This window comes from Lontra canadensis, unplaced genomic scaffold (genome assembly GCF_010015895.1).
Source record: "Lontra canadensis isolate GAN:19392208 unplaced genomic scaffold, GSC_riverotter_1.0 scaffold16, whole genome shotgun sequence".
NCBI lineage: Eukaryota > Metazoa > Chordata > Mammalia > Carnivora > Mustelidae > Lontra > Lontra canadensis.
The window spans coordinates 618,943-632,510 of NW_022631010.1; the positions used below are offsets into that span (position 1 = coordinate 618,943).

General features: G+C 53.2%; 3 protein-coding genes across 8 annotated transcripts in view; 2 read left to right on the forward strand and 1 right to left on the reverse strand.

The window, feature by feature from the left end:
• Window positions 1-2,385: 2,385 nt before the first annotated feature.
• EIF6 (eukaryotic translation initiation factor 6) lies at window positions 2,386-8,776 on the forward strand. Of its 4 annotated transcripts, none has more exons than XM_032858804.1 (7): window positions 2,386-2,450; window positions 2,697-2,815; window positions 2,949-3,034; window positions 4,562-4,737; window positions 5,509-5,685; window positions 5,884-6,065; window positions 8,491-8,776. In XM_032858804.1, the coding sequence occupies exons 2-7, from the start codon at window positions 2,709-2,711 to the stop codon at window positions 8,498-8,500; spliced, it is 738 nt and encodes a 245-aa protein (XP_032714695.1). In that variant the 5' UTR covers window positions 2,386-2,450; window positions 2,697-2,708; the 3' UTR covers window positions 8,501-8,776. The 4 variants fall into 4 exon arrangements, with proteins under 4 accessions (XP_032714695.1, XP_032714694.1, XP_032714693.1 ...); XM_032858803.1 differs by having other exon boundaries at window positions 2,404-2,464; XM_032858802.1 differs by having other exon boundaries at window positions 2,408-2,523.
• A 612-nt stretch (window positions 8,777-9,388) lies between these two features.
• Window positions 9,389-10,342, forward strand: MMP24OS (MMP24 opposite strand). The gene is made up of 2 exons (XM_032858810.1): window positions 9,389-9,435; window positions 9,518-10,342. Exon 2 carries the CDS (start codon window positions 9,521-9,523, stop codon window positions 9,698-9,700), a length of 180 nt encoding a protein of 59 aa, XP_032714701.1. The 5' UTR covers window positions 9,389-9,435; window positions 9,518-9,520; the 3' UTR covers window positions 9,701-10,342.
• A 98-nt stretch (window positions 10,343-10,440) lies between these two features.
• MMP24 (matrix metallopeptidase 24) overlaps window positions 10,441-13,568 on the reverse strand; it is a 42,880-nt gene continuing 39,752 nt past the window's right edge. For all 3 annotated transcript variants that reach the window (XM_032858808.1, XM_032858806.1, XM_032858807.1), the window contains one exon: window positions 10,441-13,173. In XM_032858808.1, the coding sequence (XP_032714699.1) occupies window positions 12,836-13,173 (338 nt within the window). In that variant the 3' untranslated portion in view covers window positions 10,441-12,835. The remainder of the gene's footprint in view (window positions 13,174-13,568) is intronic.

Below are 13,568 nucleotides of genomic sequence, written 5' to 3' on the forward strand. Positions count from 1 at the left end.
TGTTTATACACATACATACATACACACACACACACAAACACACACACACAGAAATGGAACCCACAGTACCTGCCCTTTGCCACTGTGCTGGGGACTTCACACTGGTTAATTCCCATCCTTCATGCTCATAATATCCTACAAGATAGACCTCTAGAAGGTATAAATGTCTAAAGTCATAGATATTATCTTTCCTGTCTTATAAATGTGGAAGCTGAGCCCAGAGAGTTTAATGACTTGGTTGGAATGAGATCCAAGTCAATGGCAGAGCCAGGGCCCAAACCCCATGTCTCTGACTCTTAAGATGGTGTTTTTGCACACGGCACACTATTATCAACAGTTCACATGTCCCCTGCACACAAAATATGCACATTACAAAGATACCCCAAATGCTATACAACACACTGATGGGGTTCACATCCACAAACTGCATACCTGTAGACACACAATAAGTACACAAAGGTTCATGTGATAAACCCAAACACCCAGAATTCTAGTTATAGGTATTCAATAAATGGCTACACAAAATATATACATTCAGTTCACCTGTAGATCTCTCGGGAACCACAGATGATACATGTGCACATAACCACACACACACACACACACACACACACACAGGCTTGCACACACCAACCAGTATCTTCTTTGACCTAAGCTGTGTACCTGGCCCTGGACTAGCATACCATGGGGCTGACAAGTAAATCAGACTCAGTCCCTGGGAGACAAGGATTAAATGCATAAATGCCAGTGGCAGGCAAGACAAAGATATATCTAACTAAAGGCTAATCAGTGAAGGGATGGTGGAGAAGGAAGGGCAGAGAGTGGTGGTGATGGTGGAGTGGTGAGCAGTTTCAAAGGAGGCAGACTTTGAGCCAGGCCTTGAAGGATGGGGAGGATTGGACAGATGGCGAAGAAGAGGAATTCCTGGTAGAAGGAAGCGGTTGAAGAGAAGCCAGGGAGAGGACTGGAGGAGTGGGTCTGAGATGAGCTGGGGAGAATGTAGAGGGCATGGATACACAGACTCCCGACACACACACACATATGCACACACACAGGCACACAACATTTTGCTGAGTGTCCCTAGAAGCACAGGTTCTGACAGGTTGTATGTCCTTTTCCTGAGTTCACCACCTGTCTGGGACAGTTTACATGATACAAATCAATAAAGGCAGACATGCTATGACCCAGCAGCAGCCTGGTGTATTCTGAGAAAGGCGGAGTTACGGAACTGCATGTTGAGGGCTGGGAAAGGGCAAGGGCACAGTTCAGTCCAGTTATGGAGGGCTCCCTGAGAGAGAGTGGATGGCTGCAGAAGGGCTGGGGGTGGGGGGGTGGGGGGAGGACAGGGACTCCAGGCCCCCTCTACCTTCATTGTGACATTCTTTTTTTTTTTAATATTTTATTTATTTATTTGACAGACAGAGATCACAAGTAGGCAGAGAGGCAGGCAGAGACAGAGAGATAGGGAAGCAGGCTCCCTGTTGAGCAGAGAGCTGGATGCGGGGCTCGATCCCAGAACCCTGGGATCATGACCTGAGCCGAAGGCAGAGGCCTTAACCCACTGAGCCACCCAGGCACCCCTCATTGTGACATTCTGAGAGGCCCTGGGGCTTTGTGGATTCTACAAAATGTAGATCAAATTCCTCTCATCCATGAGAGCCACCTTGACTGCCACCCTCTATCTCGGGGACAGAAAGTGGCTGCTGACTGATCAAGCACGTGCAAGGGGCACACAGTCGCAGCCAGTTAGGACCCACACCGTTGCCCATCTGGACCCTTCCTAAGACATGGTTTCATTCACCCTTCCCTCTCTCCAATATCTTCTTCAGCCTGGTTTCTTCTACTTCTCCGGCCACGCCTCCTTCTCCAGCCTTTGTCCTGGTCTAATTTCTCCCCACTGGAAGCCTCCATGGGTGACCTCATCTGCCGGAGACTTCAGCCCCAAATCTCAGTCCCTCACTCTCCCCTGGGCTCCGGATCTGGCCTGGACATCTGTCTCGCACCACACTCTTGGACTGTCACCTTCCTCACACCTGCTCTTCCTCCTTAGGCTTTACTTCAGTAAATACCTCCATCATCAGTTCACTGTGTCTCTGGGAGACATCCCTGGCTCCTCCTCTCTTATGGCTCGCATCCAAGCAGCCACAGGTCTCGATCAATTGGATCTCCTAAAAAACTCCTGAATAATGAATGAATGAATGAATGAATGAATGATTGGATGGATGGAGGGATGGATGGATGGATGGATATATGAATGAGAGCACGCTTGGGGCGGGGTCAGGTGGGGGTACGGACCGGACCAATCGCAACCCTGGAGTCCTCCCACGGGGTGGGGCTACGGTGGCCGCCTGCGTGGCTGGGTGTGCCGAGCGCTCCCGGAAGTCTCCCTGGGCGGAGGCGGAAACGGAAAGCTACTTAAGGCCGAGTAGATTCCTTTGCCGCGTGCGGAGGTAGTGGTGGATTGGTGAGCCCGTGGGGAGGGCCACCGGAAGGGACAGATCCGGGATCCCGGCATCGTTAGTGGTAGGAGCCGGAGGATTCGAGGCTAGAGAGTCTAGAGGGACCCAGTGGGCGGGACCCAAGGTTTGAGGGGCCGAGAGGGGCGTGGTCGCAGCGGGGCTTGAGGGGCAGAGGCCGGCGAACCGGTCCCAGGGGCCGGGATAGGATCTGCGGGCCCTGAACTCCCGCTCCCGCAGCCCTTAGGCCTCATGGCGGTCCGAGCGTCTTTCGAGAACAACTGTGAGATCGGCTGCTTTGCCAAACTCACCAACACCTACTGCCTAGTGGCCATTGGAGGGTCCGAGAACTTCTACAGGTGCGGCAGGAGCCCCGGATCCGCGGGCAGTGGGGTGGCTGCATGGCGGGGAGGGTTCTGGGAGTCGGGGGCTCTGGTAGAGTGAGGGCTCACGCCCCTGAGCCCCGTAACCACCGAGTCCATGTTCCTACAGTGTGTTCGAGGGTGAGCTCGCCGATACCATCCCCGTGGTGCACGCGTCCATCGCCGGCTGCCGCATCATCGGCCGCATGTGTGTGGGTAAGCCTGGTGGAAGACGCGGAGCGAGGGAGTGGAGCCGACCAGAGGCTTTAATTGTAGCCTTGGAGGGAAGCCCAAGTGACCCTTGGATTTTCCAGGCTTTCATCCATTTTCTCCAGAGACTAGAGACTCTCTCAGGCCTGGGCCAGACCCAGTTAAAGTGTCAGCAGATCTGACACTGGAGAAGGCTTCGGGATCATAGGATCGCAAATAACACGAAGTGCTTTCACTCTTACACTTGATTTCTTTCCTCCTTCACCAAGACCCTGGCAGGTAGGCATTATTGCCTAATCGGATTAATGATGAAGCTAAGATCCAAAGAATCCCAGTGATTCACCAGGTTCCACACCTAGTGTGAGAGAAATTGAAATGTCATCTCTCCCTTGCCCCTGACTCTGGGCATGTTGCTTCCTCTTTATCCAGTTCTACCACTATAAAATTACAAGCTAAAATTCTGGGTCATCCTGTTCATTTACCCATTTAAATGGTAAATCCTCTTTACCATGTCTCTGAGTGGCATCCCCATCCTACTTCCCTACTTCCCATCACTGTTGAGTCTGACCATTGGTCATGTCTTTGAGCTGGATCTGTCTCACTGTTGCCCCTTATTTCTTTACCATCACCCCTTCTTGCTAGTTCTTTTCACTGGAGGCATATAGGAATTTGTTCTTTTATTTTTTTATCATAAGCCTGATGATCCTGGCCTCTGAGTATTTTCTTATTCAGGCCAAACACTCTCATCCCTAGTCAGGATCTTTGGACTTGATACTTGGTGTTTTTTTTTTAATAATGTGTGGTAACTCAGAGTTCAGAAGTTCAGAGTTGTGTTCTAGCTGTAGTAGGTGGAGGTTTAGTTATGGTTGTTAGAATATAATTGTAGTTCATTCTTACTGCATTTTGTGTAGGTATATAACACAATATATTCAACCATTGTGTTTACAATAGGCATTTGGGTAGTTTCTGGTTAGTTTTATTATGAATAGTGTTGCTCTGGCTTTCACTGAACACATGGACATGTTTCTGTTGGATATATAATACCTAGGAGAGGAATGCTTGGGTCACAGGGTATGTGAATATATGTACCAGGTGATGCCGGATAATTATCTGAAGTGGTCGAGCAATTTACACTCCTATTGGTTGTTCCATATATCTTTGCCAACCTGTGGTGTTGACATTCTTAAAATTTTAGCCTTCTGGTAAGTGTATAGTGTTACCTCAGTTTTTAAGTAGCAAAATACACAACACCAAGAGTTCCTCTTTCTAGTCCTGGTCTGTCCTGGTTGATGATGGCAAAGTGGATGGGGTGTGTTGGGACAGATTCCTGGGCTATCTCTGGCCTGTCCAGTGGGACTCCTGGTCCCCCCTGGGTGTTGTATGGATCAATAGGTTGGTGGGCTGGGGGCTGGACCTAAAGCTTCCTGGGGAAGCTAACTGGACTGGATTATGTCTTCAGCCCCCAGAGCATAGCAGACATCCTGTGGATTTGTGGTCCGTTCTTGCCCCACCTCTTAATTTGGGTCTCTCTAGGGAACAGACACGGTCTCCTGGTGCCCAACAATACCACCGACCAAGAACTGCAGCACATTCGCAACTGCCTCCCAGACTCGGTGCAGATCCGGAGGGTAGAGGAGCGGCTTTCAGCCCTGGGCAATGTTACCACTTGCAACGACTACGTGGCCTTGGTTCACCCAGACCTGGACAGGGTAAGGTACCCTGATTTGGCCTGGGAGTCACAGGACCAGCCTAGTCAGTGGTTAGTCACTGGTCTTGCCAGGACTTAGGGGTGTCTTTTGTGGGTTTTTTTGTTTGTTTTTTGTTTTTTTTAAAGATTGTATTTATTTATTTGACAGACAGAGATCACAAGGAGGCAGAGAGGCAGGCGGAGAGAGAAGGGGGGGAGGCAGGCTCCCTGCTGAACAGAGAGCCCAATGTGGGGCTCGATCCCAGGACCTTGAGATCATGACCTGAGCTGAAGGCAGAGGCTTAACCCACTGAGCCACCCATGTGACCTTGTGGGTTTTTTTTATACTTGGGCTCTAGCATGTTAGGCACTCATTGGTGCCTGACATGCTAGGCACCAATGGGGCCTTCCGTGGTGTGGTCAGTGCCAGAAAGAAGCTGAAGAGGGAATTAATCCTTCAGAATCAGGGAGATGGTCACATCCCGTCCCGTAGCCAATACCAGGAGGGATGATTAACAGTTGAACTTTTGAGTGTGGGTTAGAAGAGAGACAGTGATTTGGAGACCAGCCTGTCTCCTCAGGGCATTCACACATACTAGGGGCTCCGGAGGGGGCCTTGACTCTGCTCCAAGCCATATGCCCTCCTTTCTCTGTGTGAAGCTTCCATATGCAACTACATAGCAGAGGAATGAGCGGCTTAGGGAGCCCAGCCTGGGGTGGTTCTGGGCATGGAGGGCCCTGGGTTCCCTTGACCTGCAGGTTCTAGGCTGAGTACCAGGTCTTTGGCTAACAGGAAACAGAAGAAATCCTGGCTGATGTGCTCAAGGTGGAAGTCTTCAGACAGACAGTGGCTGACCAGGTGCTCGTAGGAAGCTACTCTGTCTTCAGCAATCAGGGAGGCCTGGTACATCCCAAGACTTCAATTGAAGACCAGGATGAGCTGTCCTCTCTTCTTCAGGTCCCCCTTGTGGTAAGCGTTCCTTTCTCTGACTTCTGTCTCCCGCTGAGGCAGCTCCGTTGCCCAGTGTAAAGGATCAGAGTTACTACCTGTCCCAGTTGGTAATTGGGTTTGCAGGGCGGGGAGCGGGGTTTGGGGAACGACCTCAGCGGGGAGTGGCAAGACTTGGGCTTTTGGGGGCACGAGACACACTGAGCCATCCCTTGGCAGGCGGGCACTGTGAACCGAGGCAGCGAGGTGATTGCCGCTGGGATGGTGGTGAACGACTGGTGTGCCTTCTGTGGCCTGGACACAACCAGCACAGAGCTGTCCGTGGTGGAGAGCGTCTTCAAGCTGAACGAAGCCCAGCCGAGCACCATCGCTACCAGCATGCGGGACTCCCTCATTGACAGGTACATGGGCCTCTCTTCTGCCTTTGGAGGGTAGGAGGAGATGCCACCAAGAATGGGAGCCGCACCGTGTTCGTACCGGTAGGTTCTCCTCGTGTGGGAGGGCACACCTGCAGCTCTGCTGAGGGGTCCCAGGCCACAGCCAGTAAGCATTGCCTGAATATCATCACCATCTCTGAAGGCTCAGCTCACAAAGCTTCCCTCGGGGCCGTCTTATTTTCTCACCACATTGTTTTGTTGTCTGGCTGCTTGTGTGTCCGTGTCCTCAGCCTGCAGCCCAGAGTCTGAGACAGAAAGAGTGGTCTACAGAGGGAAGGAAGGGAAGCTGCTCTTAGGAACTGAGGAGATTCCTAGGGGGCTTGTTGGGGGTGGGGTTGCATCAAAATCACAGTCGTCTGGATTTTTGTGGGTTTAAGGAAAAAGCGGGTTCTTGGGCCCTAACCCTGGAGAGTCTGGGGTGTGAGGCTCTGGAATAATTTTCCTTTGGAAGAGCAGCAGGTGTGGGCAGTCACCCTTCCTGGAGGATTCTTCTCAAAGCATGCCACCCCCAAGTATCACAGGAATCTGTATAAGAATAGGAACCCCAGAGTAGAGCAAACACCCAGTTACAGACCCCTTTCTTAACAGGCAAAATTATCCTTCATTCTCCCTTCTTCATTCATTCGTTCACCTGATGTGCACTGAGCCCTGTTCCAGAAGTGGCTTAGGAAACTCCAGTGAGACACTCTGTTATCCAGGAAGGTTTTTGTGGAGGACACATCATTTAGTCTGGGCCCCGGGGGAATGAGTCGGTATTTGAATAGGCGGAGATGGAGTGGGGAAGCACTTGAGACAGACCCTGAGTGGGGAAAATGTGGAGCGTGAAAGGGAAAGGGAAACTCAAGGACGTGAATGCCCGCATCAAGAAGTTTTGACTGTAGGCCTGTGATTTTGACCTTGAATCTATGTTGCAATGCTTATTGATATAGATTCTTGGCATTACCCCTCACTTACTGACTGCCTAGGTCTGGAGTGAGACCAACCGTGTGTGGTTTATTTTAATAAGTTTCTCTGGATGATTCTGATGGGGAACTGTCATTGGGAGAGCAGCTGAAAGGGTCAGTTGAAATATGAAAGTGTTATCAGTGGATTTGTCATTTGTTCAGTAACTTCTTTTTGAACATCTGCTATGCCAGACAGTCATGATGTGGTAATGAATAAAATACACGCTCCCTGGCCTTGTGGAACATATAATCTTACAAAGAAAACAGTAGGTACACAATCATTTAATTAAAGAACAAAACTTAAAACCTCTTAGCATCCTAAGAACAGAAAGACATTTCTGCAACCTGATCATTTTTTTTTTAAAAGTTTATTTATTTATTTATTTGACAGAGATCACAAGTAGGCAGAGAAGCAGGCAGAGAGAGAGGAGGAAGCAGGCTCCGTGCTGAGCAGAGAGCCGGATGTGGGCTCGATCCCAGGACCCTAGGATCATGACCTGAGCGGAAGGCAGAGGCTTTAACCCACTGAGCCACCCAGGCGCCCCTGGAACCTGATCACTGATACCCACCAAAAAACTACAGCAAATGTATTTAATGGTGAAGCTTTAGAAACTGCTCTTGAAGCCAGGCAGAATTGCCCACAGTCCCAAGCAAGTGTCAGCATATAGTGATCCTAAGTCATGCAGTTAGATAAGGTAAAGATGTGGTATTAGAGGGGTGGCTCAGTGGGTTAAGCCTCTGCCTTCGGCTCAGGTCATGGTCTCAAGGTCCTGGGATCGAGCCCCACATCGGGCTCTCTGCTCAGCAGGGAGCCTGCTTCTCCCCTCTCTCTGACTGCCTCCTCTCTGCCTACTTGTGATTTCTCTCTCTGTCAAATAAATAAATAAAATCTTAAAAAAAAAAAAAAAGATGCGGTATTAGGAAGAGCCAAAACTCACTGGCTTCCTTTGGTTTTGAACCCACTGATTTGAGGTACCCATGAGCGCTCATAATGATGGGGTCAGGTAGGTGATTAGAAATACATACTCTAGTTTTATAATTTTATGTGTAATTATTACCTCCAGGAAGAATGTTCTGGCCCTATTCCTGTCACTGGGGGATTTGAGGTCTGGGCATGTCCCTTTTATTTTGAATCCTCTTACTCCCTTTTCTGATGTTTGTTGGACTTGACCTCTGAGGTTCTGGTTTATGATTGGTAAGTTTGAATAAATTACTGAGTTGAGTGGGGAAGGAGTTACTTTTAGGTTTTAAGCTCTGAGGGATCTGGACTGGATTGTGACTCAAGGAAGCAGTGTAATCTGGGCGGGGCAGCGGGGTAGGGCTCTGAGTGGGGCTCTTCGGGGCTGAGCTGGAACAAAAGGGTAAGGGTGGAGGCAGCGTCTTAATAAAGGGTGAGGTGCGCTCGGAGAAGAACCTACTGACAGTATTCCCTCTTCTCTCCCTAGTCTCACCTGAGTCACCTTCCATGCTGTTCTGTGGGCTCTTGGCTCTGGACTTCGGCTCCCTCCATGCCCCACCCAGTCTGTTCTGGATGCTGGCCGGGAGTTGGCAGAGAGCTCACTGGGACTGAGTGGCTGGATGCCCAGCTTTTCACCTGTGCCCATCTCCTGAATTTACAGTTACTGCAGAAATCTGCCATGTTGTGCTGTCTGTCAGGCCTTAAGGGCTCCTGACTGACTGCTCTGTTTGCTGTACCACTTCCATTAAAGGGCAGCTGCCTCTCGCTATTCTTGAATGTGTTGTTTGGGAGCCTCCGCCTGCAACCTCCTTCGCTAGCACTGTTCTGGGGTGAAATGGGTAGGATGCACACACACACTTCAGTTTCGCAATCTCCCACCACCCTCCCCCCATGATCAGGATGGGTGCATTCCTCCCAGGGCAAGAGGAAGAAGCATTCTCTCTACTGCAGTTCTCGCATTTTCCACACAACTTCAGCCTCATACTTCTGAGCTTCAAGGGGTGAGAATCTATTCCAGCTCTCCTCCGGGCTGGTATGAGGACGTGTAAGGGGTCTGGAGCAACGGGCCACAGGGCAATCTTGTCTCCTTGGACCGAGGTTGACGGAGGTCGCAGGGCTGGCTGCCACCGTCTGCAGAACAGCTTGCCTCCGTAGCTCCAGTGGGTGTGGGAAGCGTCCGGAGGAGGAGTCACTTGTGTCTCCGGGCGGTGTGCGGGGCGGGGCCCCGGGACGCTGGAGCCGCATTGGCCGGAAGCTGGTGGGTGGGGTTGGATCTGTCAGGTCCGCCCCCCGGGTGTGTAGCGGCGGCCTGAGGGCGGGGCCGGTGCGCGCGGTGACGCCACGACGCCAGCCCCTCCCGCGTGCCTACGCTGCCCGCGGACGCGGTCGCCGGCGCTGAGATCCCGGACACCCGCGGCTCCCCCGGCGCGAGGTGAGGGCTGGGCTGGGCTGGAGCGGGGCGGGGAGACGGGGTGGCATGCGGCCGGCCCACGCCTGACGGCCTCTCTTTGCAGACCATGGGCTCTCGGCTGAGCGGCGGCCAGGGCGCCCCGGAGCAGGTGCAGCCCCAGCCCCAACCCCAACCCCCACCCCAGCCCCGGGCGCCCGAGGCCCCTGAGCGGCCCCCGCCTGAACCCAGTCCCTGGGGGCCGCTGGACGATGTGCGCTTCCTCATCGCCTGCACCTCCTGGTACTGACAAGCCACCCTCCGCAGTTACCGCCCACCGCCAACTGTCGTTCTGTTCGCCTCACCTGGTTCGTCTCTCGTGGTCTCTTTCCACCCGCGGTGCCCAGGAGATGCTCGGAGAGTCGAGGAGGTTACGGAGGACCATGGATGGGGCACCGGCTTCCCTCTAGCTGCCCCCGAATTTGTTCGCTTCTCAGCCTGAACCCAAACCAGCTCAAACCTTCGTGCTCACCCCCACCCCGTAGCTTCTTCAGCTGTCTGGGTCCTGGGGTAGCCCTCCCCAGGACTGGCTTCCCAAACCAGGCCAGGACTCCTGGTAAAACCCCAAGACTGCTGACCTGACCTCCCGTCATCTGTCCTTTATTGCTGAGAACTTGGCTTTTGCTTGTCTTTGGTTATGGCACCACGTGCCTTGCCTTCAGAGAAGACCTAGCCACAGTGACCCTCCCGGTGCCCCTCCTAGGGGAAGTTGCTCTGTCGTTCTGGATCCTATTGAGGCATTATCAGGCTGTGTTCCGAGAACCCCAGTAACCCTGGGCCTGCAGGGCCAGCCTTTTGGAGAGAGGAGACATTTAATTGCTGGGCTGGGAGATGAGATGCCCGGGACAGTTCCCAGACACCCCAAAGCACCTTGTTCTCCTTCTCCCAGAAGCTTCTTTTTTTTTTTTTTTTTTTTTTTTCCCCCAGAAGCTTCTTAAGGCCACTCCCATAACCTGATCCTTGTTCCCAAATCCCAGGGAAACAACACACTCTGTATTTTTGTTTTATTTAGAAATGATTTAAAAAACATTATACAAAGGCTGATCAGTTTAAAATGTGACCGACACTGAAATGCTGTGATGTTCCCCAGGCCGAGGGAAGCTGGGCTCTGGGGTCCCCAGTGTTGTGCCCCTCTGTCTGTCTGGCCTGTCCTGGGGTGATGGACAAACAGATGACCACAAGACAGGAGAATCCGAGATTGGAAGCCTCCAGGCTGAGCCCTCTCTGGGCCTGGCCCTGCATCCCTCACGTCTGCAGCCTGCTCTGCCTGCCTCCATCTCCTGCTCTTTCTCAGCTGGCCTCGGTAGTACCAGGAGCCAATGGGGAGCCTGGGGAGCCTAGAGCTTTCAAGAAGTGAGAGCACCAACCTGAGGAGTGGAGGGGGACCTAGAAGGGGAGAAGGGAGACCAGGAAGAGATGGATAAAAGAGACCCTTCTGATCTCATCTTGGACCCTAGAGGCATCCATAGGTGGGGACCCAAGGCCCAGCCAGCCCACCCGATGATGACCTGGGTGAGAAACAACCTCTCTGTGCTTCATTTGAGGGCACGGTGAGAGGTACCCTAGGCTTCCCAGGGCCTACACGAGTTTCATGTGAGTGGACAGGTATGAGCTAATAAAGTGCTTTGCAAAGTATAAAACACTATACAAACCTATGAATTGCTAATACCTCTGCAGTTGTTCCCCACCCGCCCCAGGGAGCCCGCCCTTGGCCAAAATGAGAAAAAACAGAAGGATGATGACAGGGAACACAGTGGACCCACATAGGTGCCTCTGGGACAAGAGAGATTTTGCTCAAGACAGCTCCCAGGGCAACAGTAGTCCCTGTCTGCTACAGGTTAAGCCAACCCAAAGTCCAGAGGCCACAGGGTAGGGGCAAGGCCCATGCAGGATCAGAGGGCCAGGATGGCATCTGAGGCTCTGCCAGCACCCTGAGGACTGATACCTCCTTTTGGCTTTGGCAGAGAGCCAGTGGGCACCACTGAACCCATGGGTCTTTCCTGGGGCTCTTCAGTGACAAAGGGGGCTGTCTCCACTGGGTTGGAGAGAGGCAAGCTGAGCCCTAAGAAGTCCTGCCAGACAGTGAAGGGTTGGCCCCTAGCAGTGGGACTGCTACCAGTTGGGGGTGCCCTTTTCCAAAGAGCAGTGCAGGAAGATGGGCCCAGTGAGCTGGGTTAGCAAGGGTCAAGCTTGTATAAACACTGCTTCCAGGCTGAGAGATCGGTCGGCCTCAAGGTAGCTAGGGGTGTGGGCTCTGAACACTTCAGAAGGCTCCCCTGGGCCTGTTACTCCAAAGCCACAAGAATGTTGGCCTGGAGCCTTTTCTGCGCACCTAATTAGTCAGACTGAGCCCCAGACCACACCTAACTAGTCGGGCTGAGCTCCAGACTAAGCAACAGGGCCAGGGACTAGGGGAGTAGGGAAGAGGGACAGGGGAGTGGAGGGTGGTCACAACTCAGATCAGCCTCCAGAAACAGGGTCAGCTCCTGCCCCAGCCTTTTAGCCTCATGAGCTGAATCCAGCTCTTAGGGTGTCTGGGCACTAGAGTGGCCTTAGCAGCACCTTGGTCCTTATCTCCTGGGGAAGGGCCGGCCACGCTGGCCTCATCACCAAGATAGTCACCTCTAATTCACCTAACGCCTCAAGCAGCCTTTGCAGAATGGGACTTTTAAAACAGTAGTGACAGGACATTTAAATATTCACGACATGACAGCTGGGTCCTTGTCAGACCCAGCTGGGCCACAACACTGCCTGCAACATGTGACCCTAAATCCTAGGTCTCAGAGGAGACCCTGATGCGTGGAGCAGGTTTCCTGAGGGATCTGCTGAATGCCAGCAGGGGAAACCCAGGCTTGTTGCCCACCGTGTTTGCAGCAGGGGTCTTGTAGCCTTGGAGGACAGTGGGGTGGGGGTAGGGGTGGGGGGACATCTGACCAGCAGGTGTTGGCAAAGGGGGACCGGGATCAGTGGCATCTCCCAGATGGGGCTGAGAGTGCTAGTGCTGGCTTCCACAGAAGGTGCTGGGCCCAGCCAGGAACGGAGCTGTGGTGCCTCATTGATACCACAGGATTCAGTGACCCACAGGGCCTCCTCCTGGCATGGTCCCTGCCTCCTGATGGGGCCTGGCCTATTCCCTTGGGTAGGGAGCAGTTTACCCAGGACAGAAGGCTGGCAGCTGGGTGCCAGACACCCACCCTAGGGCACAGCCACCACCACTCCCTGCCCCACGTTCAGCCTAGGCCAATGTACCTACCACTTCAGCTGCATGACCCCTGGCCTAGGGCCCTGCTGGCCCCCGTGGGCAGTGGCCAGAGCTGCCCCTCAGACCCTGATGAGGAAGGGCCTGGCTGGCCAGACCGAGTGGACGGAGAGGGCTCTGGGCTGCTCACACCCACTCCTGGACTGGCCGCTTATAGTAGGTGACAGGCTGAGGGCCTGCCTTGTTCTTGAACTGGAAGATGGTGTAGACCAGCACCAGGATGCAGAGGGACAGGATGCAGGGGATGACCACAGCCACGGCATTCACAGAGCCTGGGACGTCGTTGATAGTCACCATGATGTCCACATCGTCCTGGGGCAGCCGCCGCTCCTTCCGCCGTTCCACCTCCTTCTGGTTGCATCCCATCCAGTCACGCAGGATGTTGCGTGGGTAGCCTGGCTCCACGCTCAGTTTCTGGTTGTCAAACTTCCAGTAGTCCCGGCCCTTGTAGAAGTAGGTGTAATCTGCAGAAACAGGGCCCAGCATCACTCCCAGACACTTCCCTGCACCTGCTCTGACCCATGGCGAGAGGGCAGCATGGAGGAAGGGGACTTCTCCCACCCTGGAGTCCAAGAGGAGCTCTGAAGGAGGGGTGGGAGCAGCACGTTGCAAGGCCTGGAGGTGGGGAGAGGGCAGTGCTCACATACTCTGCACACAGTGTGGCAGGGCCACGTAGTATGACCCATACAGTTGCAGAGAGGTGTGCCCAGGACCTGGAGCAGCCCAGACCATCATCTCAGAGGTGCTGGGAAGCCACTGAAGGGCTTTAAGTAGTAAGTCCCAGTTTGTGCCTCTCTGCCTTAGCTTTGGGTCACAGCGCCATCACATTTGCCTTCACCCCCCGACACACACACTGGTG